Source organism: Myotis nattereri, assembly GCF_964212035.1.
Source record: "Myotis nattereri genome assembly, chromosome: 4".
Lineage (NCBI taxonomy): Eukaryota > Metazoa > Chordata > Mammalia > Chiroptera > Vespertilionidae > Myotis > Myotis nattereri.
This window is the reverse complement of record NC_138079.1, coordinates 105,114,586-105,141,839: the sequence shown is the minus strand read 5'-3', so window position 1 is coordinate 105,141,839 and position 27,254 is coordinate 105,114,586. Positions and strand designations below refer to the sequence as shown.

Here is a 27,254-nt window from a genome sequence, read left to right as displayed (position 1 = left end):
AACCTGTCAGGCTCCATCAAGTGGGGGCTTGGGAGTGGGTTTGACACCCACCTTAGCAGGTGACCCCTGAGTTGGGACACAGGCTATGAGGAGTAGGTGTCCTGGCCACAGCAGTTTGGTTCATACCACACAGGGGCAGTGAGGACTCGGTGCCCATCTGCTGCCCCTTCTCCCTCTTCAGCATGCCAGAGAAAACCACCTGGGCAGAGCGGTGAGGCAGCCGTAAGATTGTCCCTGTCTGCCCATTTTGGTCTCACCCTCTAAGCAAGCCGTTACTCTGGGCAAGTTACTTCTTTCCAATAAAATGGGGAGGGATCCCACAACCCTGTGAACACAGTGGTGGACCCAATCAGGGGTGTGACAGAATCCAGAAATCTGAACTCTGGGCCTATGGAAGGTGAGGTGCCTTCTCTGAGCCTCTCCTGTACAGTGGGGACAGGCCCTTCTGAATGGCTTGTCACTAGCTGTCCTCCTGGCCCAGGAGAATTGAAAAACAGCCCAGGAAAGAATCTGGGAGCCCAGAAGGTTTCACCTGGCATCACCCCGACTTCCAGGTTTCCAACCCATTCTCCAGAACAAGAGGAGATGGGGGTGGAGGAGGAGGGGAGATAATTTAGGGGCCAAGACACTGGCCTTGAAAACACAGGGGAACAGAGTGGGTGGAATGGCTGACATCTGTAATCCATACTCCCAAAGAGCCCTGGCCCCACTAGGTCTCAGGGACTTCACGTGCAAGGCCTTACCAATCCTGGTACTTGTGTTCAAGCTGATACGAGAGGCATCACCTGTCCCTATTTTGTGGCTCTGGTTGGCTTTATTTTCCTGTTCTACCCCTATTCATATCCTCTGCCCACACCTCCATTCTTGAAAACGACATGGTGCCTGGCCAGTGTGGCTCAGTGGCTGAGTGTTGACCTACGAACCAGGAGGTCACGGTTTGATTCCCAGTCAGGGCACATGTCCAGGTTGTGGGCTCGATCCCCAGTGGGGGGAGGGGACGTGTAGGAGGCAATGGATCAATGATTCTTTCTCATTATTGATGTTTCTCTCTCCCTTCCTCTCTAAAATCAATAAAAATATTAAAGAAAACAGAAAACCACATGGTCCTCTCAAGGGGGTGTGGCCACACCAAGCCCAGGGCTAAAAGGTCATTGGACCTTCTCCAGCGAGTCAGAAAACATCAGCATCCCAGCTGCTGAAGAGCCCTTGCTGGGGTACCATGTCCCTGTGGGAACCTGCAGGGGACGTGTGGAATCCTCGATTATGCTTATGACATGGGGTGATGTTGGTGAGAGGGAAAGGTTAAATTGGCCAGCACCCTGAAACTCCGAGCACTTTCTCATCTGTGCATTTTTGTTGTTAATCTTCACCCAAGGATTTTTTTGTCATTGATTAGAGAGTGGAAGGGCTCGGGAGAGGGAAGAAAGGGACATAGATGTAGGAGAAACACATTAATTAGTTGCCTCCTGAACCCAGACCGAGGTGGGGATCAAACCTGCAACCCAGGTACATGCCCTTGATCGGGAATTGAACCCAGGACCCACTGGTTTGCAGGCCCATGCTCTAACCATCGAACCACACGAGCCAGGGCTCATCTGTGCATCTTGAAGGCTGGCAGAGGGCAGGAACACCCAGCAATGGTCCACAAATAGGTGGTTGGTTAGTAGGACTCTTCGAAAAATTAAAGAAAAGGCCTGGGAGGCCTGTCCCGAAAGGGATTTCAAGGACTGAACTTTCACTTCATAAGTGGGGACACAGAGGCCTTTGGGCGGAGAGGGACCTGCCCAAGTTAAAACAATGAGGAGACAGCGAAGAGTGCCAGGGCAGGGAGAAGCCAGGCTCTAGACCAGACAGCCCCAGTGCCCCTCCCACACACAACACAGCGACACAGAAGCTGGCCCTGATTCCTAATTTAATGGCTGTGCAGGTGCTGGTCTCTTACTTCTGCCGCTCACGGGCCCACTGCTCTGGGGTCAGGGTTTTCTGCTCAAAGGCATGGATGTGCGGGAGCTCTTCTGCTAGACACGCGTTCACCAGCCTGCGGGAGAGACGTGGTTCGGAAACCCAGAGCCTAAGTCGGTCCTCGCAGCTGGGGTGACCCAGGAGGCTGGAGGTGTCCCCAGGTTGTGGCGCCCAGGGCCTGGGACAGGAGCGGTAGGGGGCCCAAGCCTCAATACCCCCAGCGGGGCCGAGAAGGCGAGGTCCTTGGGGCTGTAGCCCACAGGGCGGGGCCGCACTGCCGGGGCAGGGAGTTGGTTGCGGGGTTCCGGGGGCCGTGGGGCCGGGACAGCGCTGAGCGAGGGGTGCCCGGGCCTCGGGCCTCACCGGTGTCTCTGGAGCAGCGGCTTCCCCTCGAACTTGGCCGACACCACCAGGACCCGGAAGCTGGACGCGCAACGGTTGGGAGTCGTGTCCTCCACCTCCTACGGGGCAGAACCATGGGGATGGGGCCAGGCCGCCCACCCACAAGCCTTCTGCCCTCGCCGGGCAGGTCCGGGCCGCGCAGCTCACCACGTGCTCTGCCTGCAGGTCCCGCCGCAGCTTCTCCCGCAGGTGCTCGGCGCTGAGTTCCATGGCGGCCGGCGTGGGCGGCCCGGCGCGGGCAGAACCCCCGATCCCACGCGGGTCGCGCTGCTTCCACCCTCACTGCTGCCACTTCTGCTGAGGCCTCTACTTCCGCCCTTACTGAGGCGCCGAAGCCCAGCACTTCCGCCCTCACGGAAACCCAGTTTCCAACCGCCCGCGTTCCGCGCCTGCCGCCCGCCAGCCAATCAGAGCCTGCGCACGGCCGGGCTCCGCCCCCGCCGACGCTCATTGGTGCCGCCGCCCGAGGTTCGGCGGCGGGTTTGGACTCCGGGCTCCAGCCAGGAGAGGGTGCCCGAACCCGCGCTGCTGCAGCCGCCACCAAGGGCTTTCCCCAGACTAGTGTATCGCGGCCCTGGCAGCCCAACCCTCCCCGACTCAGAGGCCACAGCAACCAACCCCCACGTCCTGATGGGCCCCGAGGGGGGCGCGGCGAGGCCCGGGTGCTTCTTGGGCGTCTACCTGCTCTATTGCCTGAACCCTCGGCACCGGGGCCGCGTCTACGTGGGGTTCACCGTCAACCCGGCTCGTCGGGTGCAGCAGCACAACGGAGGCCGCAGAAAAGGCGGGGCCTGGCGGACCAGCGGGCGCGGGCCCTGGTAAGAGGGGTGGCCACGCAAGAGGAGGGCTTCGGGGAGGCGGCGGGCCCGGGCAGAGTCAGTGACAGGGGGCGGGGCCGGCGTGGCGCTGAGAACCGGGCCTTGGGGCGGCTGGTGAGGTGGGTGGCCCGTCTCCGGGGCGGGGCCTGCGGGGAGGAGGAGCCTGTGGGACTAGGATGTTAGGAAGGGGACTGATGGTTTAGGCGTGGCCCCGCGACAGGGGTTGGTGAGCCGGGCTGGGATGGAAGCTAGAACCTGGGAAGGCAGTTAAGCCCCTGTGACCGGGGGCGGAGCCGAGGAGGCCGGTGTGAGGGGCGGCCTCTAAGGAGGGCAGCGCCTCGTGGACGAGGCTTGACGCCCGCGGTGAGGGCTCCACTCCTTGGCAGGACTGAAGGCGACCCGTGGCGAGGGGATTGGGCTTGGCACGGGTGGAGCGGGGGTGGGGCGGGGGCCGGGGCTTTTCACGGGCCACGGCCTCGTTCTCTTCCCCAGGGAGATGGTGCTCATAGTGCACGGCTTCCCTTCCGCCGTGGCCGCCCTTCGGGTAAGGAAGGAGACGGGGTGGCAGGAAGATGGGCTGGGGCGCGGGGCCCTCCCGGGGCGGCCCTGAAGTCCTCCCTCCCTCCCTCCCGCCCGCAGTTCGAGTGGGCCTGGCAGCACCCGCAGGCCTCGCGCCGCCTGGCGCACGTGGCACCACGCCTGCGCAGCGAGGCCGCCTTCGCGTTCCACCTGCGGGTGCTGGCGCACATGCTGCGCGCGCCGCCCTGGGCGCGCCTCCCGCTCACCCTGCGCTGGCTGCGCGCCGACTTCCGCCAGGACCTCTGCCCGCCACCCCCGCCTCACGTGCCGGTAGCCTTCGGGCCTCCGCCGCCGCGGATGCTGGCCCCCAAGCGTCCGGCCCGTCCCTTTGCTGACACCGAGCCCGAGCCGCACCAGGACGCGGAGGCCCCCTGCACCCTGTGCGCGCGCGCGCTTCAGGTGAGAGGCTCACCTGGGCTCCAGATTGGGGCAGGTCTGGAGTTCAGACGACTGAGGACCAGGCTGTGTACTGGAGGATGGCGCCGCCCACCGACAGCCTCTGCCCGCCTTGCTTCCATCTCTAAAATGGGGACCATAGTACTTGCGGCCATTCCTGCCCGGACCTTTGCCTTTCTTTCACGGGAAAGTTCCTCCCTAGACCTTCGGTCTTGATGAAATGCCACCTCTTTTCCGTGAGGTCTTCCTTGGCTCTCTCTCAAAGTGCAACTTTCTCGGTACTGCTTTCCTTTTTAAAAAACATGTTTGTATTGATTTTAGAGAGGAAGGGAGAGGGAGAAACATTCCTAGGCTGCTTCCTGCACGCCCCCTAGTGGGAATCAACCTGGTAACCCAGGCATGTGCCATGACCAGAGTCCAAACAGCAGCCTCTGGGTGCAGGGACAATGCTCAACCAACTGAGTCACACCGTCAGGGCTCCTTTTTTTTTTTTTTTTTTTTTTTTAAAGGCTTAACACTTATTGTCTAACATCATGTACAGTTGACTTGAACAATATGAGGAGTAGGGGTGCTGAACCCATGCAGTCAAAAAGCCACATATACCTTATTACTTCCCCCAACAGCCCCGCTTCGGTATCCATTGGGGATTGTTTCCAGGACCTTCCCACCTCCTTGGATTTTCAAGTCTCATATAAAATGGTATAGCACAGTGCAAACAGCCAGCCCTCTGCATCTGTGGATTCCCAGCCCTGGACCAAAAATACTGTTTTGTAATCTGTGTTTGGTTGCATCTGCAGATGCAAAACCCAGGGATATGGAGGGCCCACTGTTTATTGGGGGAAAAAATCTGTGTGTAAATGGACCACCCCGTTCAAACCTGTGTTCTTCAGGGGTCAACTATTATTTTATTTTATTATCAGTCTCACCCCCCTCACCCCCATACTACACTCCACAAGGGTGGTTCTTATTTAGTACTGTAGAAGGGTGTGATACAGAGCAGGTGGCAAATAAATATTTAGTATATTAACTGAGATGACAGGTCTGACTTTCACTCACATTAAATGTAAGTAAACTGCATACCTTACATGTCGCTAAATTAGGGGAATACTTATACCGTTCGAACATCACAGAGTGCACGTACGCACACCTAGATGGTGTAGCCTACTACACATCTAGGCTATTTGCTAGACGTACGTCACCTATGTGGGTCCTTGACCAAATCGTTGACTCGGCACGTGACTGTACTTGCCACTCAGAGATTAGCCACGGAGATCACGTAGCCTGTAAGGAACTCTAGGTCTAGCTGCAGTGGCCGTGCTGTTGTAGAATCACTAATACTCAGAGAGAACTGGCCAGCTTAGTCCCTGTGAGCAAGCATTAGAACTCCTCCACACCTGTGTCCTCATCTACAATATACAGATAGGAGTAGTATGTGCCTCATAGGTGATGTAAAGCCCCTGGAACAGTGTCTGGTCCATAGAAATTCTTTGAGTGTTAGTGACATCACTACTCCCTTTTCTCCCTTCCCTGCCTGCCCCCTGGGACAGGATGAAGAAGGCCCCCTGTGTTGCCCCCACCCTGGCTGCTCCCTAAGGGCCCACATGACCTGCCTGGCAGACGAGTTCCTGCAGGAGGAGCCCGGGCAGCTTCTGCCCCTAGAGGGCCGATGCCCTGGGTGAGTCCAGCATCCCTCCCCCAGCCCGGGTTACCTCTGTGAAGGCACTGCCTAGGCCCAGGGCATCTGAGTCCTCATCTTGGCACCCAGGGCCTAGGCTGAAGGAGGCTTGTGATCTGACTGTCTCCTACCAACTGCACCCCTCGGTAGCTGCAAGAACTCACTGCTGTGGGGAGACCTGATCCGGCTGTGCCGGATGGGCTCCGAGGAGGAAGAGGAGAACTTGGAATCAGAAGAGGTGAGAGGTGTTTTGGACCCTGCTCCAGCCTATCCCCTGGGCTGCCTCTGACCACCCTTTTTGTCTCCACAGGAACACTGGACAGACATGCTGGAGATCTGACCGTCAGCACCCCCAGCCCTCCACCCATTCCTTACCCGTGCCTCTGCCTTCGGGTCTGGGCAGTTTTTACTTGAGTACAATAAAAAGTCTGAGTTAAGGGCATCTTCCAGTATTTGCTGGGGTGTGTGTGGAGTTAGGGGGCAAAGGCCCTGCCAGTCACTGGGGCCCGAGGAGATGAGAGGCTGGGGGAGGGGCCACTGACCCCAGATGGACCAGCCTCTCCTCTGCTGGAGGCCCTTCTGCCTCAGCTTTCCCCTGGCCTGCCTCTGAGATCACAGTTCCTTTTGATTTAAAAAATATATATGTATTTCTATTGATTTCAGAGAAGGAAGGGAGAAAGAGAAATAGCAATGATGAGAGAGAATCATTGATGGGCTGCCTCCTGCAGGGCCCCTAGTGGGGATTGAGCCCACAACCCAGGCATGTGCCCTGACTGGGAATCGAACCCTGACCTGGTTCTTGGGTCATCGCTCAACCACTGAGCCACACCTGCTGGGCTGAGGTCACATTCTTGATGGCCTGGAGACTCACACCCTGACTCATAGCTCACCCGCCTCCAGTGCCCAGATGGACTTTGGACTTTAATCCAAACAGTAAGGACAAAGGACAAGCCCCCTTCTAACCCAGGGGAGGAAAAGCACCTTCTGGGGGCTGTTCTCCCACCACCCAAGTGAGGTCCCACGGGAACCGTGGAATGGGGTCACTCCCAGGGTTATGAGCCTCCAGTGTTCTTGCTCTTTCCCATCCTATGCTGCCTCAAGGAGAGCCTGCTGAGCAGTGCCCTGCCCCAAGCCCCGTCACCCACCCACCCACCCACATCACTCCAGCCTGGGCTGCCTGGGGCTTGTGGGCTGCCCCTGACCTGAACCTTTGGTCCTCAGACTGGCCTGGGGCCACCTTTCCCGTCCACTCCTCTGTCCTCTGGAGATCGAGTTTATTAGAAAAAGCTGTTGGCTCCTGCAGAGCTGGAGTTTGGAGTACAAGCCAGAAGCTGGGATTACAGCTCAAAAAACCAAAATATTAGGCCCTTTGGTGTTGCTTCTGTCTTTTATTTTCTGCACACTAAACCCACATCTTGGGTTTCAGGCCAGTCTAATCTTGGCTTCAGCGGGGGTGCTAATGAGGGGAGCAGAGAGGGGCCCTCCCACCCCAAACCCCATCTCAAACCCCACCCATTCCTGCAAGACAGCCAAGGCCCAGTGGTGGCTCCAAATCCCTCCCAGTTTGGACTTATAAAACCTGCAGCTCTCTGCAGTTCTGCACTCACCTATGTGACGGCACAACAGAGCCACAAGGCCAAGGTCTGGAGAGGTCAGGTGAGTGCTAGCATGGGGTGGGCTGGGCCAGACCTCCCACACTCTGCACTGTTCGCTCTCACTGCTTGATCTCTCCATTCCTGCCTCTACTGACCCTGCCCTTTCCCCATGGAAATCCCAGCTCATTCTGATACCATCTCCAGTCTGGCCTGAAACCCGTCCCTCTTCTCTCTTCCCTCTTTTGCTGAGGCATGCTTTGCTCATCACACCAGAATGGCTCCCAAAAGAAGCTGTTGCTCAATTGGCTGTGTGTGCCAGGACAGCACAGCCAAGGGTTCGGTGAGCCTGAAAGGGGGGGGGGGGCAGCAAAGGATTAAAGAAAAGACAGACAAAGAGAATAAGCTGGGTCTAGGTGGATCTTATGTGCCTGGCTGAGGCCACATAGAGAGATCCAGGTAGCCAGAGGTAAACAAGGTAGTGGTCTCCATAGTTATAATGTTCTTGTGAGTTTCACTTGTTTTGACAGCACTTGCTACACTTCCTGCAGCCCATTAGCCACCCAGATAGGATCTAGAGAGCATCATAAAGTCAAGCTTAATTATGCTAAGAGGGCTGTGCCCTCTAAGCTGGGACTTGTTTGTGGCTTTGCTAACAGGTCAGTCTGAGGCTTAACTCTATAGCCGCTTCCTACATCTCACTCTTACTTATTTTTAAGCTACTATAATGAAAAACATAAACATCAAGAACAAAACTCTGGCTATTAAAACAATAACAAAACAATGCCAATGCAAAACCCAAACTACAGACATGTTAACATTTTAAAACTTAAACATCAAGAACAAAGCCCTGGCTATTAACAAAATAATGCCAGTGCAGCACAGCAATAATAGAGAAATCAAACTACAGTAACATTTTTCTACTAAATGAAAGTTTCTTTTGTTGATTTACTCAGAGTCCTTGGACTTGGCTGTGCAAGACTGGGAGCTAACGAATGCCAACAAAGCCAGAAACATGGTTAAGGGAGTAGCTTCCACTTCTTGCTTTTCTACCATCTGCTGGGCCTCAGTCCTTAACTTCTTCAGCTGACCCCATGTTGGCACCTCGATCCCTTGCATAGTCTTCGTCATCTTCCTTTTCTGTATTGCTGTCATTGGGGCAACTCTCAGTCTTTTGAACGATGGGACAAGGAGCTTCTCTGGGTCCATTGTGGTGACGCATGTAATGCTCTGGTCCCAAATTGGCTGCACTGCTCCTTCTGGAAGATATAAAACACAACCTCTTCCCCACAGCATTACTAGATCTGGTAAAACTCTTGTCTGGTTTGTGTATCCTTCCACCAGGCTAACCCAGCAGCGGCTATTGTACAGGAGGCCCAATGCCTTTCGGCCGCTGTACAACTCTCTGCATTGTAATTCAAAAAATTTAACACTAACATTCTTCTCCCCGTTTTTTTGTTTTTATAGTTGCATTTTAAGAGTAGGATTGGCTCTTTCTGCTATTGCCTGAGTCCTGATCTATCACCCCAGGAAGAACTTGCCAATCCTGTGCTTCCCGGGGTGGCATGGTGAAGGCTTACTGAGCCGGCTGGAAAGGCTGCAGTGGGGTTAAGGATAAGACCCCTACTGTTTGGTGGGGCCGGGGCTGGCCCTGCTTAAAGTTTCCCTGCCTAGGGGGTGATTGAGTTATCAACATCCGTCTTGGAGCGGCATTCATTTGCCCAATGCTTTCTTTTCCTGCATCTTGGACATAGTCCAGGCTGCTTGTTTTCACTCCCTGTAGCCTGTTGACTTCCATTTCTAGCATTACAGTTTTTAGCAAAATGCCCTAGTTTGCCATAGTTAAAGCATCCCCCTTTCCTTTTCTGCTGACCAGCGAGTAACATCTCCTTTAATGAGGCAGCTCCTTGAACGTAGGCTGGTCCAATGTCGGCACCAACACGAATAAAATACTTCCACAATAAGTAGTCTCCAGGTGAGAGACAAGCCTTTGCAACAATGTTAAGCCTCTGGTAACCTTCCACTCTCCGTCTCGGTTCCCCTGCCACATTCATCCATTCCCTTTCAGGAGTGGGCTCTAGGTAGTCCCGAATCAGGGACCACAGACTGAAAGTAGAAAGAGGAATTTTCCCGAACCTTCAACTATATAATGATCTCTAAGTTGTTTTCCTGCCTTCTCCCATTTCTCTACATTTACCTTTCCTTCCCCAGGAAACCATGGGCAGGTTTTACTTAGAAAATCCAACAAATCGAAAAGCTGTTGATACCTCACAGAACAGCCCCTTGCTTGGAGCATAACCTTAAGCATGGATACGTATAAATCCTTTTCCTGTGATCCTGAATTTCCCATGTTTGACACCTAGTTATTACTAAACTTCGCTCCTTACTTTCCTTCTTGTTTTCTGCACGTGCTTCACTGGAGCGTCCTTTCACCTGACAAATATAGTTCCCCTGAACTCAGGCCCCACGTTGGGCGCCACGTGTGCTGGGCCAGCGCGGCCAAGGGTTCGGTGAGCCTGAGGCGGGGCGGCTAGGGATTAAAGAAAAGACAGACAAGGAGAATAAGCTGGGTCTAGTGGCTCTCCTGTGTCCGGCTGAGGCCACACAGAGATCCAGCCGCAGGCTGAGCCTTCATTCTACAGCCAGGGGAAAACTAGTTGGTGTTCTGCATGGTTACAATGTTCCTGTGAGTTTCACTTGTTCTGGCAACACTTGCTCCAAGTCCTGCCGCCCATTACCCAGATAGGATCTAGGGAGCATCATAAGGTCAAGCTTAATTATGCTAAGAGGGCTGTGCCCTCTAAGCTGGGACTTGTTTGTGGGTTTGTCAACAGGTCAGTCCAAGGCTTAACCCTTTAGCCGTGCCCTACAGCTGTGTTTCTCTCTGAGCCAAGATGGAGAGTGGTTGAGCAAGTTGGGTCACAGGCCCAGCTGGCTTTGGGGAGGTTTCTGTACGTGAGGGCTGAGGGAGCTCAAGGAGGGAAGGATGGGGAGGAGCCCACTGGGATCAGATCCAGAGCTGCAGCAGCAAGTACTGAAAGGAAACACTTGGCAGGCCCCAGAGTAGGAGTTTTCTCAGGTGCACACTGGAATCTCCTGGTCAGCTTCCAAAACCCAGGAACCTGGGTCCCACCAGAGCAATTTAATTAACTTGGGGTGTGGCCCAGGCACTGGGATTTTAAAATAAATATTTTTAAAATTGATTTTAGAGCGAGGACAGAGAGGGAGAGATAGAGGCATCAATGATGAGAGAATCATTGGTTGACTGACTCTTGCACGCCGCTTACTGGGGATTGAGCTGGCAACCCAGGCATGTACCTTGACGGGTAATGGAACCTTGACCTCCTGGTTCATGGATAGATGCTCAACCAGTGAGCCACTCTAGCTGGGCAGGCATTGGGATTTTTAAAAGTTCTGCGGGTAAATCCAAGGTGCCTCCAGAGTTGTGGCCCCACTGTGTTAGGCCCGGCCGGAATCCAGCCCAGCACTCACTGGCTCTGAGTGTAGGCAAGTTGCTCAGCCTGTTTCCTTACCTTAAAGCAATTAAACAGAAGACATTGTTGTGATGTTGTTAAGGGAGGTTGGCCCCACTCCGGCCCTGACTCGGCAGCATGGAGCTGGTCCAGGACACCTCCCGCCCGCCACTGAAGTATGTGAAGGGGGTGCCTCTCATCAAGTACTTTGCAGAGGCAATTGGGCCACTGCAGAGCTTACAACCCAGGCCCGATGACCTACTCATCAGCACCTACCCCAAATCTGGTAGGTGATGAGGACCACCCACCCTCTCCTGGGCTGCAGTCCCCACCTCGGGCCAGCAGGGGTGTGCCCTCAGCCCCGCTTACCTCCCATTTTCCTCTCCAGGCACCACCTGGGTGAGTGAGATCCTGGACATGATCTACCAGGATGGCGACTTGGAGAAGTGTCAGAGGGCTTCCATCTTAACCCGGGTACCCTTCCTTGAGTTCAAGGGTCCAGGGTGTCCCACAGGTGTGTGGTGGGGTGCTGGAGGCCAGTGAGGTGGAGGGAGGGAGGACCTGGGCTCCAGCTCACTGGACCTTTCCTATCCATGGCTTAGGTATGGAGGTTCTGAAAGATACACCAGCCCCACGGCTCCTCAAGACACACTTGCCCCTGGCTCTGCTCCCACAGGCCCTGCTGGACCAGAAGGTCAAGGTGAGTGGCAATGGAAGCTAGAGAAAAAGGCAGCTGGGGTCAACCCAGCTTTGGCCCCATCTTCTAGGAAGGTTTTCTCACTTCCTCAAGCCTGGTCGCATCTTAAACGGGGAGAAGTCCTCAACCTCATGCTCCGGAGGGTCAGATGGCCAGTGACAGCGAGACTTCCCAGGCCTCGGTGCTCACAGGCCTGTGGAGGAGGGCGGAGGGAATTCTGCACGCCTTGTTCCAAATCGGAACAGTGGCCCTGAGAAGACTGGATGAGCATAAAATACAGTTCCTGGAACCAGCCAGGACTCTGGCATCAGAGCAGGCTTCAAATCCCAGCTCAGTCACACGCAAGGCAGCCTCTAAGCCTGTTTCCCTCTTGGCCAGACCAAGGGAGAACCTCCCTTGCAGGGAGGCTGTGAGGGTGGGATGTGATGCTTAAAGAACCTCTAGTGCAGGGGTGGGCAAACTTTTTGACTCGAGGGCCACAATGGATTCTTAAACTGGACTGGAGGGCCCGAATAAAAGCATGGATGGAGTGTTTGTGTGAACTAATATAAATTCAAAGTAAACATCATTGCATAGCCCTGACTGGTTTGGCTCAGTGGATAGAGCGTCGGCCTGCGGACTGAAGGGTCCCAGGTTCGATTCTGGTCAAGGGCATGTACCTTGGTTGCGGGCACATCCCCAGTCGGGGGTGTGCAGGAGGCAGCTGGTCGATGTTTCTCTCTCATTGATGTTTCTAACTCTCTCTATCCCTCTCCCTTCCTCTCTGTAAAAAATCAATAAAATATAAAAACAAAAAAACAAAAAACAAAAACAAGAAAAAAAACATCATTACATAAAAGGGTACGGTCTTTTTTTTTTTAGTTTTATTCATTTCAAACGGGCCGGATCAGGCCCACGGGCCGTAGTTTGCCCACGGCTGCTCTAGTGCCTGCTGTGCTGTGCGGTGACGGTGCGGTGCGGGCTGGGGTGTCTTCTGCCTCTCCAGGTGATCTACGTTGCCCGGAATGCCAAGGATGTGGCCGTCTCCTATTACCACTTTTACCGTATGTCCAAGCTGTACCCTGAGCCTGGCACCTGGGAGAGCTTCCTGGAGAAGTTCATGGCTGGGGAAGGTGGGCCTGACTCTGGAGGAAGGAGGGGGTGAGCTGAGGGGCAGCCAGCTGGAACGAATACCAACCTCTGTCCGTGCCCCCTGCCCTTTCCCCAGTGTCCTATGGGTCCTGGTACCAGCACGTGCGGGAGTGGTGGGAGCTGAGGCGCACACACCCTGTTCTCTACCTCTTCTATGAGGACATGCAGGAGGTGAGACCCCGCTACCACGTCCCTGCACAGGGGCGAGTCCCAAGACCTTCTAAGCCCTGCTTCCCTATGGCAGACCCTACCTGGGTCCTAGGCCCACCTCACCTTCCCTGCTCCTTGGGCAGCACACTCCGTACAGCTCTTATCTCCTAGCGCCTGAGTCAGTGCCAAGTGCAGTCACTGATCACCCATTTACTGCTACTGCGTCTCCCTGGGCCCAGCAAGGACAGAGGGCTGTCCGTGCCCTCACCCTAAGGAGCCAGATACAGCTTCTTAACAGATCACAGGGCAGAAGGCAATTAATTTTGCCCCAGGAGTGCCAGAGTACAAAGGACCAGAGTCCCGGAGCAGGGTCGGAAGTGGCCATGACGGTAGGGTGGGGCCTCCCTTTGGTTTGTTCAACGCACAACCCAAGCCTCCACTGAAGAGCCACCCCCTGCTGCTCCAGGACCCCAAAAGGGAGATTCGGAAGATTCTGGAGTTCGTGGGCCGCTCCCTGTCAGAGGAGACCGTGGATCACATTGTGCGGCACACATCGTTCAAGGAGATGAAGAAGAACCCCATGGCTAACTACAGCACCATACCCGTGGAGCTCATGGACCACAACATTTCCGCCTTCATGAGGAAAGGTGAGTGCCCACCAGGAGGGGCGCTGGGGAGGGAGGGCGGGAGCAGCGGCTAGAGCTGGCCCTGGGCCACTTGGGGCCTCTGCTTTGGCCAGGACCTCTAGCCTCCCTCCTTCCAACCCCGCCTCCCTCCCCAGGCATCACGGGGGACTGGAAAACCATGTTCACTGTGGCCCAGAATGAGCGCTTTGATGCCCACTACGCTGAGAAGATGGCAGGCTGCGACCTCAAGTTCCACACAGAGCTGTGAGTGGTGTTCATGGGACCGCTCCCCAGGGAGTGTGTGCGAGTGGCCCGACAGGGGCCTCAAGAATAAAGTACAGCTTGTGTTGCATGGAGTGTGCCTGTTGGAAGAAAAGCAGACCTGAGCTGAGAGAGAGAGTAACTGCCCGCGGGGACCAAATGAGGCCCCAGTTCCCCAACTTGCCCTCTGTGGGGAGGGGTAAGAACCCAGGAGACATGGCAAAGGGGAAGAACATTTATTTCTTCACATAATGTCTTGTAGCATGCCCCCGTGAGGCGGCAGGAGACTGCCAGACTGCATCACTTTTTCTTGGGCTCCTTACAAGCCACCACGTACCTCTGGGCCACATTGAGGGGAGGGGAGTAACCATCTGCATAGGAAGTGTCTTCAAACAGGACCGAATAGTCATCCTGGGGCTGCGGCAGGAGGCAGACAGGAGGCGCTGGTCAGAAAGCCCCAGGCCAGCGCCCCCCTCGCCCCAAACCTAGACCGACAGGCACCTGTGGTGTGTGGGCTCCTAGCTTTTCCCGTCTCATCTTCACTCAAGAAGTCTAGATGTTTGAACCTGCTCCCTGCTACAGAGCTCCTCAGCCACCAAGGGCCAAGGACGGGGGTGAATAGCAAGGGAAAGGACTCGCTAGCTACACAGGCGGCCACACGGAAGGGGCCCTTAGGTTAAGGGGAGCAAGGACAACTCAGAGGGCAGCAGGCAGGGGTCCTGGAGGAACAGGGGAGACTAGCCTTTAAACTGCCATCAGTGATGGGTGATTAGAGTGCAGGGTCGGGGGTGAAGGCTGGCCCTGAGCAAGGCTTCCATCTCGGGGCTCAGGCTCCCCACCTCAATGCGAAAGCGAGGCTAGACTAGAGGACACACCGGGGCTTTCTAAGGCTCCGCAGGGCGCCGGCACTGCCTGGAGGACAGGCTGGAGGGGTTACAGCTCAGGACCCTGCCAGCTCAAAGAGGCTACAAGGACAAGAGGGAAGGTAACGGACCCCATGACCTGTCTGGTCAGCGGGGTGGTCCTTGTGTCCTGGACGATCTCCCCCGGGGGCTGCCTTACCCATTGGGGGGGTGTGTGGATCAGGGCACGGTAGAAGCAGGTGGTCTGGGGATACAGGGCCAGCACGAGCTGCTCCTTCTGGAATAAGGCTTCGGGGTCCGTCTCAGGGTTGGCCTTCCACTGGGGCAGTGGGATGATGCGCCGCCGGCTCAGGGTGTGTCTCCTGGAGGGGCGCTTAGGTCAACCCATGGCAGGTGGGGGGCTCTTTCCCAGCAGCAGGGCTGTCCCCAGGCTTCCCTCGCCCCGCCCTGGCCAGCACACTCACTCTTTGCCTTCCTCATCAATGTCATTGACCTCATACCTGCGGGCAAACGAAAGGAGAGCAGTGGATGCAGGGCGGTGCACACCAGGTGGGGACTGGGGAGGAGGGCGAGGAGGGAAGTAGCCCAAGGAGCTGGCTCTTCACGTGTCCCAGGTCCCACAGGGCTGGGCGTGTCCACTCACTTGTTGGTGGCATGGCTGTAACTGACCACCTCAGCCAGGATCCACTGCTCATCCCCATCCATGGCCTTGACCCGGGCAGCCACCTTGTCTCCAGGTTTGGCCACGTAGTCCCCAGAGGCCGGAATGGCCCCGCAGAGTGGGGGCGGCCTGCGGAGGGGATAACGTGTCAGTCCCAGCCCCTCCCCTGCCAGCCCCCCTCCCTGGGCCTGCCCTCACTTGTCACCAGGCTTCCCGATCCACAGCGGCAGGGTCATGGCCGACTGCTGCAGCAGCGTCATCAGCACCCCCCGGCGCATGGTCTTGCGTGGGGGCTCCGAGTCATTGTACAGGCCCGCGATCTTGGCCGCTGTGGGAAGGAAGTGAGCCCCTGAGGCACCAGGGATAGGGTGCCTGCCCCTGGCTCCCCACCTCTCCTCGAGTTGGCACCAAGGGTCCAGTGTGCTCCCCGGCCCGCCACTGGAGGCTCCTGCTGAGAGACCACCAGGCCACACTCACCTGGCCAGACGGGTTAGTGGATACGGTTTGGGAAAGAACAGAAGAGCCAAAAGGGGGATTCTGAGGCGCTGGGCGTGTCTCTTATCTGGGTGCCGGTTACACCCACTTGTTCAGTTAGTGAACATTTTATTGCGCTGGGGGTATACTTACATGTATTTTCTATTAATATGTTATAATTAAGCAAAAAGTTCAAAGAGCTATCAAATGTGGACAGAGCCCTTACCTCCTCGGGCATGGCTCAATACACCCAGTCAACTTCAACCCAACTGGCAGTGTGACAATTTCATGGGCGAGGAGTCTGCCCCTGGGTACATTGGACGGGCGAGAGAGAGGTGGGACCGCAGTCTGAAGCGATATGGAAGCCAGCACCCTGTGTAAGCCCCTCTGAAAGGCTGGCTCCAGGACATCCCGCTGTGGCTCTCAAATAACAGCCAGGTTCTCGCCTCAGCAAGAAATGGGCCTGCGGGTAGCAGGTGACTGCCCCAGGCAGTAGAGGATGGAAGCCAGAGGCATTGGGGCCAATCAGCCAGTGTGCGGAGGGAGAGCGGGAGGCCTTGTCTCTGACCCGTGGAGGTCAGACCCGGGGACTGACCTCCATGCCCTTCCCAGTCCGACGCTCAAACATGATTGTTTTGCTGTAGGAGAGCCTAGGTCAGAGGTCGGCAAACTCATTAGTCAACAGAGCTAAACATCAACAGTACAACGATTGAAATTTCTTTTGAGAGCCAAATTTTTTAAAGTTAAACTATGTAGGTAGGTACATTGTTATTGACTTAATTAGGGTATTCCTAAGGCTTAGGAAGAGCCACACTCAAGGGGCCAAAGAGCCGCATGTGGCTCGCGAGCCGCAGTTTGTGACCACTGGCCTAGGCCAAGAGCCAGGGGGTGGTATAGCAGCAAATGATTAACTCAGCAAGCCTGGGGTTTCAAACCCTGCACATTCCAAAAAAGGTTTGGCCTTTGACCAACTTCTGAGAGAGACCCTCTAAACCCTTGGACTATCTTGCCTCAAAAGAGTATCTTTATTTTCCTGTGTCAGGGTGGAAGGAGAAAGGAGTGACGGCTATTGGATATGGGGTAAAATGTTCTGAAGTTGGTCATGGTGATGGTTGCACGGCTCGTTGAATAGACTAAAAACAAATGAATTGTAACTTTAAATGGGTGAACTGTAAGGCATGTGAATTAATATCTCACACGATGGATAATCCAACAGGAACGGTAGTCCTGCCCTCCTCTCACCTTCATGACATCATCTTGGGTCCTGCCCCTCCAATCTCTCTGAACACAACCCCACCCGCCGCTCCACAGCTTGGCATCACAGCCCATGTTCCCCTGTAGGAATGGAGGGCTGTGGCCTGTTACCTGCGTTTGTTTGATCAGCTGATGGAGCTCGGTGAGAAGTTCTGCGATGCGGGAATCAGCCGACACGAGGGCCATGGTACATACGGCGCCTGGGGCGGAGGGGGAACAGAAGAGAACCTTGTTAGTGTTGTTATGGGTTAAACTACTGCTCCCTCAAAAAGGATATGTTGCCTGGCCAGCGTGGCTCAGTGGTTGAGTGTTGACCTGTGAACCAGGAGACCACAGTTCAATTCCCGGCAAGGGCACATGCCTCTGTTGCAGGCTCCATCCCCAGCAGGTGGGGAGAGAGGGGTGCAGGAGGCAACTGATCAATGATTCTTTCTCATCATTGATATTTCTCTCCCTCTCTGAAATCAATAAAAATATTACGTAAAAAAACCCCCAAAAAACACATGGTCCTCTCAAGGGGATCTGGCCACACCAAGCCCAGGGCTAAAGGGTTATTGGACGTTCTCCTATGGGCCAGAAAACATCAGCATTCCAGCTGCTGGGGTACCATGTCCCTGTGGGAACCTGCAGGGGAAGTGTGGAATCCTCTATTATGCTTATGACATGGGGTGATGTTGGTGAGAGGGAAAGGTTAAATTGGCCAGCACCCTGAAACTCCAAGCACTTTCTCATCTGTGCATTTTTGTTGTTAATCTTCACCCAAGGATTTTTTGTCATTGATTTTTAGAGAGTGGAAGGGCTTGGGGGGGGGGGGGGGCGCATAGATGTAAGAGAAACACATCAATTAGTTGCCTCCTGAACCCAGACCGGGGTGGGGATCAAACCTGCAACCCAGGTACATGCCCTTGATCGGGAATTGAACCCAGGACCCACTGGTTTGCAGGCCCATGCTCTAACCATGGAACCACACCAGCCAGGGCTCATCTGTGCATCTTGAAGGCTGGCAGAGGGCAGGAACACCCAGCAATTGTCCACAAATAGGTGGCTGGTTAGTAGGACTCTTCGAAGCATTACAGAAAAGGCCTGGGAGGCCTGTCCCGAAAGGGATTTCAAGGACTGAACTTTCACTTCATAAGTGGGGACACAGAGGCCTTTGGGCGGAGAGGGACCTGCCCAAGTTAAAACAATGAGGAGACAGCGAAGAGTGCCAGGGCAGGGAGAAGCCAGGCTCTAGACCAGACAGCCCCAGTGCCCCTCCCACACACAACACAGCGACACAGAAGCTGGCCCTGATTCATAATTTAATGGCTGTGCAGGTGCCGGTCTCTTACTTCTGCCGCTCACGGGCCCACTGCTCTGGGGTCAGGGTTTTCTGCTCAAAGGCATGGATGTGCGGGAGCTCTTCTGCTAGACACGCGTTCACCAGCCTGCGGGAGAGACGCTGTTCGGAAACCCAGAGCCTGAGTCGGTCCTCGCAGCTGGGGTGACCCAGGAGGCTGGAGGTGTCCCCAGGTTGTGGCGCCCAGGGCCTGGGACAGGAGCGGTAGAGGGCCCAAGCCTCAATACCCCCAGCGGGGCCGAGAAGGGGAGGTCCTTGGGGCTGTAGCCCACAGGGCGGGGCCGCACTGCCGGGCCAGGGAGTGGGGTTGCGGGGTCCCGGGGGCCGTGGGGCCGGGAGCGCGCTGAGCGAGGGGTGCCCGGGCCTCGGGCCTCACCGGTGTCTCTGGAGCAGCGGCTTCCCCTCGAACTTGGCCGACACCACCAGGACCCGGAAGCTGGACGCGCAACGGTTGGGAGTCGTGTCCTCCACCTCCTACCGGGCAGAACCATGGGGATGGGGCCAGGCCGCCCCCCCACAAGCCTCTGCCCTCGCCGGGCAGGTCCGGGCCGCGCAGCTCACCACGTGCTCTGCCTGCAGGTCCCGCCGCAGCTTCTCCCGCAGGTGCTCGGCGCTGAGTTCCATGGCGGCCGGCGTGGGCGGCCCGGCGCGGGCAGAACCCCCGATCCACGCGGGTCGCGCTGCTTCCACCCTCACTGCTGCCACTTCTGCTGAGGCCTCTACTTCCGCCCTTACTGAGGCGCCGAAGCCCAGCACTTCCGCCCTCACGGAAACCCAGTTTCCAACCGCCCGCGTTCCGCGCCTGCCGCCCGCCAGCCAATCAGAGCCTGCGCACGGCCGGGCTCCGCCCCCGCCGACGCTCATTGGTGCCGCCGCCCGAGGTTCGGCGGCGGGTTTGGACTCCGGGCTCCAGCCAGGAGAGGGTGCCCGAACCCGCGCTGCTGCAGCCGCCACCAAGGGCTTTCCCCAGACTAGTGTATCGCGGCCCTGGCAGCCCAACCCTCCCCGACTCAGAGGCCACAGCAACCAACCCCCACGTCCTGATGGGCCCCGAGGGGGGCGCGGCGAGGCCCGGGTGCTTCTTGGGCGTCTACCTGCTCTATTGCCTGAACCCTCGGCACCGGGGCCGCGTCTACGTGGGGTTCACCGTCAACCCGGCTCGTCGGGTGCAGCAGCACAACGGAGGCCGCAGAAAAGGCGGGGCCTGGCGGACCAGCGGGCGCGGGCCCTGGTAAGAGGGGTGGCCACGCAAGAGGAGGGCTTCGGGGAGGCGGCGGGCCCGGGCAGAGTCAGTGACAGGGGGCGGGGCCGGCGTGGCGCTGAGAACCGGGCCTTGGGGCGGCTGGTGAGGTGGGTGGGCCGTCTCCGGGGCGGGGCCTGCGGGGAGGAGGAGCCTGTGGGACTAGGATGTTAGGAAGGGGACTGATGGTTTAGGCGTGGCCCCGCGACAGGGGTTGGTGAGCCGGGCTGGGATGGAAGCTAGAACCTGGGAAGGCAGTTAAGCCCCTGTGACCGGGGGCGGAGCCGAGGAGGCCGGTGCGAGGGGCGGCCTCTAAGGAGGGCAGCGCCTCGTGGACGAGGCTTGACGCCCGCGGTGAGGGCTCCACTCTCTGGCAGGACTGAAGGCGACCCGTGGCGCGGGGATTGGGCTTGACACGGGTGGAGCGGGGGTGGGGTGGGGGCCGGGGCTTTTCACGGGCCACGGCCTCGTTCTCTTCCCCAGGGAGATGGTGCTCATAGTGCACGGCTTCCCTTCCGCCGTGGCCGCCCTTCGGGTAAGGAAGGAGACGGGGTGGCAGGAAGATGGGCTGGGGCGCGGGGCCCTCCCGGGGCGGCCCTGAAGTCCTCCCTCCCTCCCTCCCGCCCGCAGTTCGAGTGGGCCTGGCAGCACCCGCAGGCCTCGCGCCGCCTGGCGCACGTGGCACCACGCCTGCGCAGCGAGGCCGCCTTCGCGTTCCACCTGCGGGTGCTGGCGCACATGCTGCGCGCGCCGCCCTGGGCGCGCCTCCCGCTCACCCTGCGCTGGCTGCGCGCCGACTTCCGCCAGGACCTCTGCCCGCCACCCCCGCCTCACGTGCCGGTAGCCTTCGGGCCTCCGCCGCCGCGGATGCTGGCCCCCAAGCGTCCGGCCCGTCCCTTTGCTGACACCGAGCCCGAGCCGCACCAGGACGCGGAGGCCCCCTGCACCCTGTGCGCGCGCGCGCTTCAGGTGAGAGGCTCACCTGGGCTCCAGATTGGGGCAGGTCTGGAGTTCAGACGACTGAGGACCAGGCTGTGTACTGGAGGATGGCGCCGCCCACCGACAGCCTCTGCCCGCCTTGCTTCCATCTCTAAAATGGGGACCATAGTGCTTGCGGCCATTCCTGCCCGGACCTTTGCCTTTCTTTCACGGGAAAGTTCCTCCCTAGACCTTCGGTCTTGATGAAATGCCACCTCTTTTCCGTGAGGTCTTCCTTGGCTCTCTCTCAAAGTGCAACTTTCTCGGTACTGCTTTCCTTTTTAAAAAACATGTTTGTATTGATTTTAGAGAGGGAGAGGGAGAAACATTCCTAGGCTGCTTCCTGCACGCCCCCTAGTGGGAATCAACCTGGTAACCCAGGCATGTGCCATGACCAGAGTCCAAACAGCAGCCTCTGGGTGCAGGGACAATGCTCAACCAACCGAGTCACACCGTCAGGGCTCCTTTTTTTTTTTTTTTTTTTAAAGGCTTAACACTTATTGTCTAACATCATGTACAGTTGACTTGAACAATATGAGGATTAGGGGTGCTGAACCCATGCAGTCAAAAAGCCACATATACCTTATTACTTCCCCCAACAGCCCCGCTTCCGTATCCATTGGGGATTGTTTCCAGGACCTTCCCACCTCCTTGGATTTTCAAGTCTCATATAAAATGGTATAGCACAGTGCAAACAGCCAGCCCTCTGCATCTGTGGATTCCCAGCCCTGGACCAAAAATACTGTTTTGTAATCTGTGTTTGGTTGCATCTGCAGATGCAAAACCCAGGGATATGGAGGGCCCACTGTGTATTGGGGGAAAAAATCTGTGTGTAAATGGACCACCCAGTTCTAACCTGTGTTCTTCAGGGGTCAACTATTATTTTATTTTATTACCAGTCTCACACCCCCCACCCCCATACTACACTCCAGAAGGGTGGTTCTTATTTAGTACTGTAGAAGGGTGTGATACAGAGCAGGTGGCAAATAAATATTTAGTATATTAACTGAGATGACAGGTCTGACTTTCACTCACATTAAATGTAAGTAAACTGCATACCTTACATGCCGCTAAATTAGGGGAATACTTTTACCGTTTGAACATCACAGAGTGCACGTACGCACACCTAGATGGTGTAGCCTACTACACATCTAGGCTATTTGCTAGACGTCCGTCACCTATGTGGGTCCTTGACCATATCTTTGACTCGGCACGTGACTGTACTTGCCACTCAGAGATTAGCCACGGAGATCACGTAGCCTGTAAGGAACTCTAGGTCTAGCTGCAGTGGCCGCGCTGTTGTAGAATCACTGCTAATACTCAGAGAGAACTGGCCAGTTTAGTCCCTGTGAGCAAGCATTAGAACTCCTCCACACCTGTGTCCTATCTACAGTATACAGATAGGAGTAGTATGTGCCTTATAGGTGATGTAAAGCCCCTGGAACAGTGTCTGGTCCATGGAAATTCTTTGAGTGTTAGTGACATCACTACTCCCCATTTTCTCCCTTCCCTGCCTGCCCCCTCGGACAGGATGAAGAAGGCCCCCTGTGTTGCCCCCACCCTGGCTGCTCCCTAAGGGCCCACATGACCTGCCTGGCAGACGAGTTCCTGCAGGAGGAGCCCGGGCAGCTTCTGCCCCTAGAGGGCGGATGCCCTGGGTGAGTCCAGCATCCCTCCCCCAGCCCGGGTTACCTCTGTGAAGGCACTGCCTAGGCCCAGGGCATCTGAGTCCTCATCTTGGCAGCCAGGGCCTAGGCTGAAGGAGGCTTGTGATCTGACTGTCTCCTACCAACTGCACCCCTCGGTAGCTGCAAGAACTCACTGCTGTGGGGAGACCTGATCCGGCTGTGCCGGATGGGCTCCGAGGAGGAAGAGGAGAACTTGGAATTAGAAGAGGTGAGAGGTGTTTTGGACCCTGCCCCAGCCTATTCCCTGGGCTGCCTCTGACCACCCTTCTTGTCTCCACAGGAACACTGGACAGACATGCTGGAGATCTGACCGTCAGCACCCCCAGCCCTCCACCCATTCCTTACCCATGACACTGCCTTCGGGTCTGGGCAGTTTTTACTTGAGTACAATAAAAAGTCTGAGTTAAGGGCATCATCCGGTATTTGCTGGGGTGTGTGTGGAGTTAGGGGTCAAAGGCCCTGCCAGTCACTGGGGCCCGAGGAGAAAAGAGGATGGGGGAGGGGCCACTGTCCCCAGATGGACCAGCCTCTCCTCTGCTGGAGGCCCTTCTGCCTCAGCTTTCCCCTGGCCTGCCTCTGAGATCATAGTTCCTTTTGATTTTTTAAAAAATACATTTGTATAGATTTCAGAGAAGGAAGGGAAAGCGAGAAACAGCAATGATGAGAGAGAATCATTGATGAGCTTCCTCCTGCAGGGCCCCTAGTGGGGATTGAGCCCACAACCCAGGCATGTGCCCTGACTGGGAATGAACCCTGACCTGGTTCTTGGGTCGATGCTCAACCACTGAGCCACACCTGCTGGGCTGAGGTCATCATCTTGATGGCCTGGAGACTCACACCCTGACTCAGAGCTCACCCGCCTCCAGTGCCCAGATGGACTTTGGACTTTAATCCAAACAGTAAGGACAAAGGACAAGCCCCCTTCTAACCCAGGGGAGGAAAAGCACCTTCTGGGGGCTGTTCTCCCACCACCCAAGTGAGGTCCCACGGGAACCGTGGAATGGGGTCACTCCCAGGGTTATGAGCCTCCAGTGTTCTTGCTCTTTCCCATCCTATGCTGCCTCAAGGAGAGCCTGCTGAGCAGTGCCCTGCCCAAGCCCCGTCACCCACCCACCCACCCACATCACTCCAGCCTGGGCTGCCTGGGGCCTGTGGGCTGCCCCTGACCTGAACCTTTGGTCCTCAGACTGGCCTGGGGCCACCTTTCCCGTCCACTCCTCTGTCCTCTGGAGATCGCGTTTATTAGAAAAAGCTGTTGGCTCCTGCAGAGCTGGAGTTTGGAGTACAAGCCAGAAGCCGGGATTACAGCTCAGAAAAAAAAAAAAAAGCTATTAGGCCCTTTGGTGTTGCTTCTGTCCTTTATTTTCTACACACTGAACCCACATCTTGGGTTTTCAAGCCAGTCTAATCTTGGCTTCACGGGGGGGGGGGGGGGGGTGCTAATGAGGGTAGCAGAGAGGGGCCCTCCCACCCCAAACCCCACCCATTCCTGCAAGACAGCCAAGGCCCAGTGCTGGCTCCAAATCCCTCCCACTTTGGACTTATAAAACTTGCAGTTCTCTGCAGTTCTGCACTCACCTACGTGACGGCACAACAGAGCCACAAGGCCAAGGTCTGGAGAGGTCAGGTGAGTGCTAGCATGGGGTGGGCTGGGCCAGACCCCCCGCACTCTGCACTGTTTGCTCCCTTGCTCCCACTGCTTGACTCTCCATTCCCGCCTCTTCTGACCCTGCCCTTTCCCCTGAATCCCAGCTCAATCTGACCCTGCCCTTTCCCCTGAATCCCAGCTCAATCTGACCCTGCCCTTTCGCCATGGAAATCCCATCTCAGTCCGATACCATCTACAGTCTGGCCTGGAACCCAATCCTCTTTCCATTTTCACTGGGGCATGTTTTGCTCATCACACCAGAATGGCTCCCAAAACAAGCTCAGTTGCTCATTTGTCTGTTTCTCCCTGAGCCAAGATGGAGTGTGGTTGAGCAAGTTGGGTCACAGGCCCAGCTGTCTTTGGGGAGGTTTCTGTATGTGAGGGCTGAGGGAGCTCAAGGAGGGAAGGATGGGGAGGAGCCCACTGGGATCAGATCCAGAGCTGCAGCAGCAAGTACTGAAAGGAAACACTTGGCAGGCCCCAGAGTAGGAGTTCTCTCAAGTGCACACTGGAATCTCCTGGTCAGCTTCCAGAACCCAGGTACCTGGGTCCCACCAGAGCAATGTCATTGCCTTGGGGTGTGGCCCAGGCACTGGGATTTTAAAATAAATTATTTTTTAAATTGATTTTAGAGCGAGGACAGAGAGGGAGAGAGAGAAACATCAATGATGAGAGAATCACTGACTGCCTCCTGCATGCCCCCTATTGTGGATCGAGCTGGCAAGCCAGGGATGTGCCTTGATGGGTAATGGAACCTTGTCCTCCAGGTTCATGGGTAGATGCTCAACCAGTGAGCCACTCTAGCTGGGCAGGCATTGGGATTTTTAAAAGTTCTGCGGGTAAATCCAAGGTGCCTCCAGAGTTGTGGCCCCACTGTGTTAGACCCGGCCGGAATCCAGCCCAGCACTCACTGGCTCTGAGTGTAGGCAAGTTGCTCAGCCTGTTTCCTTACCTTAAAGCAATTAAACAGAAGACATTGTTGTGATGTTGTTAAGGGAGGTTGGCCCCACTCCGGCCCTGACTCGGCAGCATGGAGCTGGTCCAGGACACCTCCCGCCCGCCACTGAAGTATGTGAAGGGGGTACCTCTCATCAAGTACTTTGCAGAGGCAATTGGGCCACTGCAGAGCTTACAACCCAGGCCCGATGACCTACTCATCAGCACCTACCCCAAATCTGGTAGGTGATGAGGACCACCCACCCTCTCCTGGGCTGCAGTCCCCACCTCGGGCCAGCAGGGGTGTGCCCTCAGCCCCGCTTACCTCCCATTTTCCTCTCCAGGCACCACCTGGGTGAGTGAGATTCTGGACATGATCTACCAGGATGGCGACTTGGAGAAGTGTCAGAGGGCTCCCATCTTAACCCGGGTGCCCTTCCTTGAGTTCAAGGGTCCAGGGTGTCCCACAGGTGTGTGGTGGGGTGCTGGAGGCCCGTGAGGTGGAGGGAGGGAGGACCCGGGCTCCAGCTCACTGGACCTTTCCTATCCATGGCTTAGGTATGGAGGTTCTGAAAGATACACCAGCCCCACGGCTCCTCAAGACACACTTGCCCCTGGCTCTGCTCCCACAGGCCCTGCTGGACCAGAAGGTCAAGGTGAGTGGCAATGGAAGCTAGAGAAAAAGGCAGCTGGGGCCAACCCAGCTTTGGCCCCATCTTCTAGGAAGGTCTCATCTTAAACGGGGAGAAGTCCTCAACCTCATGCTCCGGAGGGTCAGATGGCCAGTGACAGCGAGACTTCCCAGGCCTCGGTGCTCACAGGCCTGTGGAGGAGGGCGGAGGGAATTCTGCACGCCTTGTTCCAAATCGGTACAGTGGCCCTGAGAAGACTGGATGAGCATAAAATACAGTTCCTGGAACCAGCCAGGACTCTGGCATCAGAGCAGGCTTCAAATCCCAGCTCAGTCACACGCAAGGCAGCCTCTAAGCCTGTTTCCCTCTTGGCCAGACCAAGGGAGAACCTCCCTTGCAGGGAGGCTGTGAGGGTGGGATGTGATGCTTAAAGAACCTCTAGTGCCTGTTGTGCTGTGCGGTGACGGTGCGGTGCGGGCTGGGGTGTCTTCTGCCTCTCCAGGTGATCTACGTTGCCCGGAACGCCAAGGATGTGGCCGTCTCCTATTACCACTTTTACCGCATGGCCAAGGTGCACCCTGAGCCCAGCACCTGGGAGAGCTTCCTGGAGAAGTTCATGGCTGGGGAAGGTGGGCCTGACTCTGGAGGAAGGAGGGGGTGAGCTGAGGGGCAGCCAGCTGGAACGAATACCAACCTCTGTCCGTGCCCCCTGCCCTTTCCCCAGTGTCCTATGGGTCCTGGTACCAGCACGTGCGGGAGTGGTGGGAGCTGAGGCGCACCCACCCTGTTCTCTACCTCTTCTACGAGGACATGCAGGAGGTGAGACCCCGCTACCACGTCCCTGCACAGGGGCGAGTCCCAAGACCTTCTAAGCCGCGCTTCCCTATGGCAGACCCTACCTGGGTCCTAGGCCCACCTCACCTTCCCTGCTCCTTGGGCAGCACACTCCGTACAGCTCTTATCTCCTAGCGCCTGAGTCAGTGCCAAGTGCGGTCACTGATCACCCATTTACTGCTACTGCGTCTCCCTGGGCCCAGCAAGGACAGAGGGCTGTCCGTGCCCTCACCCTAAGGAGCCAGATACAGCTTCTTAACAGATCACAGGGCAGAAGGCAATTAATTTTGCCCCAGGAGTGCCAGAGTACAAAGGACCAGAGTCCCGGAGCAGGGTCGGAAGTGGCCATGACGTTAGGGTGGGGCCTCCCTTTTGTTTGTTCAACGCACAACCCAAGCCTCCACTGAAGAGCCCCCCTGCTGCTCCAGGACCCCAAAAGGGAGATTCGGAAGATTCTGGAGTTCGTGGGCCGCTCCCTGTCAGAGGAGACCGTGGATCACATTGTGCGGCACACGTCGTTCAAGGAGATGAAGAAGAACCCCATGGCTAACTACAGCACCATACCCGTGGAGCTCATGGACCACAACATTTCCGCCTTCATGAGGAAAGGTGAGTGCCCACCAGGAGGGGCGCTGGGGAGGGAGGGCGGGAGCAGCGGCTAGAGCTGGCCCTGGGCCACTTGGGGCCTCTGCTTTGGCCAGGACCTCTAGCCTCCCTCCTTCCAACCCCGCCTCCCTCCCCAGGCATCACGGGGGACTGGAAAACCATGTTCACTGTGGCCCAGAATGAGCGCTTTGATGCCCACTACGCTGAGAAGATGGCAGGCTGCGACCTCAAGTTCCACACAGAGCTGTGAGTGGTGTTCATGGGACCGCTCCCCAGGGAGTGTGTGCGAGTGGCCCGACAGGGGCCTCAAGAATAAAGTACAGCTTGTGTTGCATGGAG

At 56.7% G+C, this 27,254-nt stretch overlaps 7 protein-coding genes across 15 annotated transcripts; 4 read left to right on the top strand and 3 right to left on the bottom strand.

Moving 5' to 3' along the window:
• Positions 1 to 1,894: 1,894 nt before the first annotated feature.
• BOLA2B (bolA family member 2B) lies at positions 1,895 to 2,650 on the bottom strand. The gene is made up of 3 exons (XM_081088988.1): positions 2,512 to 2,650; positions 2,326 to 2,423; positions 1,895 to 2,038 (listed from the first exon to the last, which is right to left on the bottom strand). The coding sequence occupies exons 1-3, from the start codon at positions 2,572 to 2,574 to the stop codon at positions 1,939 to 1,941; spliced, it is 261 nt and encodes an 86-aa protein (XP_080945114.1). The 5' UTR covers positions 2,575 to 2,650; the 3' UTR covers positions 1,895 to 1,938.
• Positions 2,651 to 2,994: 344 nt separating this feature from the next.
• SLX1A (SLX1 homolog A, structure-specific endonuclease subunit) lies at positions 2,995 to 6,283 on the top strand (the record flags this gene model as incomplete). 3 transcript variants are annotated; one of them, XR_013995864.1, is made up of 6 exons in its annotated part: positions 2,995 to 3,182; positions 3,675 to 3,726; positions 3,822 to 4,160; positions 5,705 to 5,832; positions 5,930 to 6,070; positions 6,143 to 6,273. XR_013995864.1 is itself a non-coding variant. In XM_081088964.1 (6 exons), the coding sequence occupies 6 exons, from the start codon at positions 2,995 to 2,997 to the stop codon at positions 6,170 to 6,172; spliced, it is 825 nt and encodes a 274-aa protein (XP_080945090.1). In that variant the 3' UTR covers positions 6,173 to 6,283. The 3 variants fall into 3 exon arrangements, 1 of the variants encoding a protein (XP_080945090.1); XR_013995865.1 differs by having other exon boundaries at positions 5,923 to 6,070; XM_081088964.1 differs by having other exon boundaries at positions 5,983 to 6,070; positions 6,143 to 6,283.
• A 235-nt stretch (positions 6,284 to 6,518) lies between these two features.
• LOC308517700 (sulfotransferase 1A1-like) lies at positions 6,519 to 13,856 on the top strand. Of its 2 annotated transcripts, XM_081088973.1 has the most exons (8): positions 6,519 to 7,488; positions 11,001 to 11,183; positions 11,286 to 11,411; positions 11,500 to 11,597; positions 12,580 to 12,706; positions 12,802 to 12,896; positions 13,342 to 13,522; positions 13,657 to 13,856. In XM_081088973.1, exons 2-8 carry the CDS (start codon positions 11,036 to 11,038, stop codon positions 13,767 to 13,769), a joined length of 888 nt encoding a protein of 295 aa, XP_080945099.1. In that variant the 5' UTR covers positions 6,519 to 7,488; positions 11,001 to 11,035; the 3' UTR covers positions 13,770 to 13,856. The 2 variants fall into 2 exon arrangements, with proteins under 2 accessions (XP_080945099.1, XP_080945100.1); XM_081088974.1 differs by lacking the exons at positions 6,519 to 7,488; positions 12,802 to 12,896 and having other exon boundaries at positions 9,643 to 11,183; positions 12,580 to 12,734; positions 13,323 to 13,522; positions 13,657 to 13,847.
• Positions 13,857 to 13,983: 127 nt separating this feature from the next.
• On the bottom strand, positions 13,984 to 17,089 carry LOC308518589 (SAGA-associated factor 29-like; the record flags this gene model as incomplete). The annotated part of the gene is made up of 6 exons (XM_081090305.1): positions 13,984 to 14,179; positions 14,825 to 14,987; positions 15,090 to 15,125; positions 15,269 to 15,415; positions 15,485 to 15,614; positions 17,062 to 17,089. 6 exons carry the CDS (start codon positions 17,087 to 17,089, stop codon positions 14,063 to 14,065), a joined length of 621 nt encoding a protein of 206 aa, XP_080946431.1. The 3' UTR covers positions 13,984 to 14,062.
• LOC308517703 (uncharacterized protein) lies at positions 15,284 to 19,274 on the bottom strand. Of its 2 annotated transcripts, none has more exons than XM_081088987.1 (5): positions 18,915 to 19,274; positions 18,730 to 18,827; positions 18,346 to 18,441; positions 17,126 to 17,214; positions 15,284 to 15,415 (listed from the first exon to the last, which is right to left on the bottom strand). In XM_081088987.1, the coding sequence occupies exons 1-4, from the start codon at positions 19,215 to 19,217 to the stop codon at positions 17,181 to 17,183; spliced, it is 531 nt and encodes a 176-aa protein (XP_080945113.1). In that variant the 5' UTR covers positions 19,218 to 19,274; the 3' UTR covers positions 15,284 to 15,415; positions 17,126 to 17,180. The 2 variants fall into 2 exon arrangements, with proteins under 2 accessions (XP_080945113.1, XP_080945112.1); XM_081088986.1 differs by lacking the exon at positions 15,284 to 15,415 and adding an exon at positions 15,582 to 15,614 and having other exon boundaries at positions 18,915 to 19,271.
• On the top strand, positions 19,212 to 22,834 carry LOC308517702 (structure-specific endonuclease subunit SLX1-like). 2 transcript variants are annotated; one of them, XR_013995866.1, is made up of 6 exons: positions 19,212 to 19,584; positions 20,077 to 20,128; positions 20,224 to 20,562; positions 22,102 to 22,229; positions 22,316 to 22,467; positions 22,540 to 22,834. XR_013995866.1 is itself a non-coding variant. In XM_081088985.1 (6 exons), exons 1-6 carry the CDS (start codon positions 19,397 to 19,399, stop codon positions 22,567 to 22,569), a joined length of 825 nt encoding a protein of 274 aa, XP_080945111.1. In that variant the 5' UTR covers positions 19,212 to 19,396; the 3' UTR covers positions 22,570 to 22,834. The 2 variants fall into 2 exon arrangements, 1 of the variants encoding a protein (XP_080945111.1); XM_081088985.1 differs by having other exon boundaries at positions 22,380 to 22,467.
• LOC308517698 (sulfotransferase 1A1) lies at positions 22,645 to 27,252 on the top strand. Of its 4 annotated transcripts, XM_081088967.1 has the most exons (10): positions 22,645 to 22,661; positions 22,955 to 23,158; positions 23,816 to 23,886; positions 24,903 to 25,085; positions 25,188 to 25,313; positions 25,402 to 25,499; positions 25,978 to 26,104; positions 26,200 to 26,294; positions 26,738 to 26,918; positions 27,053 to 27,250. In XM_081088967.1, exons 4-10 carry the CDS (start codon positions 24,938 to 24,940, stop codon positions 27,163 to 27,165), a joined length of 888 nt encoding a protein of 295 aa, XP_080945093.1. In that variant the 5' UTR covers positions 22,645 to 22,661; positions 22,955 to 23,158; positions 23,816 to 23,886; positions 24,903 to 24,937; the 3' UTR covers positions 27,166 to 27,250. The 4 variants fall into 4 exon arrangements, with proteins under 4 accessions (XP_080945093.1, XP_080945094.1, XP_080945092.1 ...); XM_081088968.1 differs by lacking the exon at positions 22,645 to 22,661 and having other exon boundaries at positions 22,672 to 23,158; positions 23,826 to 23,886; XM_081088966.1 differs by lacking the exon at positions 22,645 to 22,661 and having other exon boundaries at positions 22,847 to 23,158.
• Positions 27,253 to 27,254: the final 2 nt, after the last annotated feature.

Excerpts from the sequence above, each read along its gene's own strand:
- BOLA2B (XM_081088988.1), bottom strand. The coding sequence starts at position 2,574 with ATGGAACTCAGCGCCGAGCACCTGCGGGAGAAGCTGCGGCGGGACCTG. Across the intron at positions 2,424-2,511 it reads ACCTGCAGGCAGAGCACGTG|GAGGTGGAGGACACGACTCC; the intron begins GTGAGCTGCGCG and ends TCTGCCCCGTAG. Across the intron at positions 2,039-2,325 it reads CCGCTGCTCCAGAGACACCG|GCTGGTGAACGCGTGTCTAG; the intron begins GTGAGGCCCGAG and ends TCTCTCCCGCAG.
- LOC308517700 (XM_081088973.1), top strand. The coding sequence starts at position 11,036 with ATGGAGCTGGTCCAGGACACCTCCCGCCCGCCACTGAAGTATGTGAAG. Across the intron at positions 12,707-12,801 it reads GAAGTTCATGGCTGGGGAAG|TGTCCTATGGGTCCTGGTAC; the intron begins GTGGGCCTGACT and ends CCCTTTCCCCAG. Across the intron at positions 12,897-13,341 it reads TCTATGAGGACATGCAGGAG|GACCCCAAAAGGGAGATTCG; the intron begins GTGAGACCCCGC and ends CTGCTGCTCCAG.
- LOC308517703 (XM_081088987.1), bottom strand. The coding sequence starts at position 19,217 with ATGAGCGTCGGCGGGGGCGGAGCCCGGCCGTGCGCAGGCTCTGATTGG. Across the intron at positions 18,442-18,729 it reads CCGCTGCTCCAGAGACACCG|GCTGGTGAACGCGTGTCTAG; the intron begins GTGAGGCCCGAG and ends TCTCTCCCGCAG. Across the intron at positions 17,215-18,345 it reads TGGGCCCGTGAGCGGCAGAA|GCGCCGTATGTACCATGGCC; the intron begins GTAAGAGACCGG and ends CCTCCGCCCCAG.
- LOC308517702 (XM_081088985.1), top strand. The coding sequence starts at position 19,397 with ATGGGCCCCGAGGGGGGCGCGGCGAGGCCCGGGTGCTTCTTGGGCGTC. Across the intron at positions 20,129-20,223 it reads CCGCCGTGGCCGCCCTTCGG|TTCGAGTGGGCCTGGCAGCA; the intron begins GTAAGGAAGGAG and ends TCCCGCCCGCAG. Across the intron at positions 20,563-22,101 it reads TGTGCGCGCGCGCGCTTCAG|GATGAAGAAGGCCCCCTGTG; the intron begins GTGAGAGGCTCA and ends CCCCTCGGACAG.
- LOC308517698 (XM_081088965.1), top strand. The coding sequence starts at position 24,938 with ATGGAGCTGGTCCAGGACACCTCCCGCCCGCCACTGAAGTATGTGAAG. Across the intron at positions 25,500-25,977 it reads TGCTGGACCAGAAGGTCAAG|GTGATCTACGTTGCCCGGAA; the intron begins GTGAGTGGCAAT and ends CTGCCTCTCCAG. Across the intron at positions 26,919-27,052 it reads TTCCGCCTTCATGAGGAAAG|GCATCACGGGGGACTGGAAA; the intron begins GTGAGTGCCCAC and ends CTCCCTCCCCAG.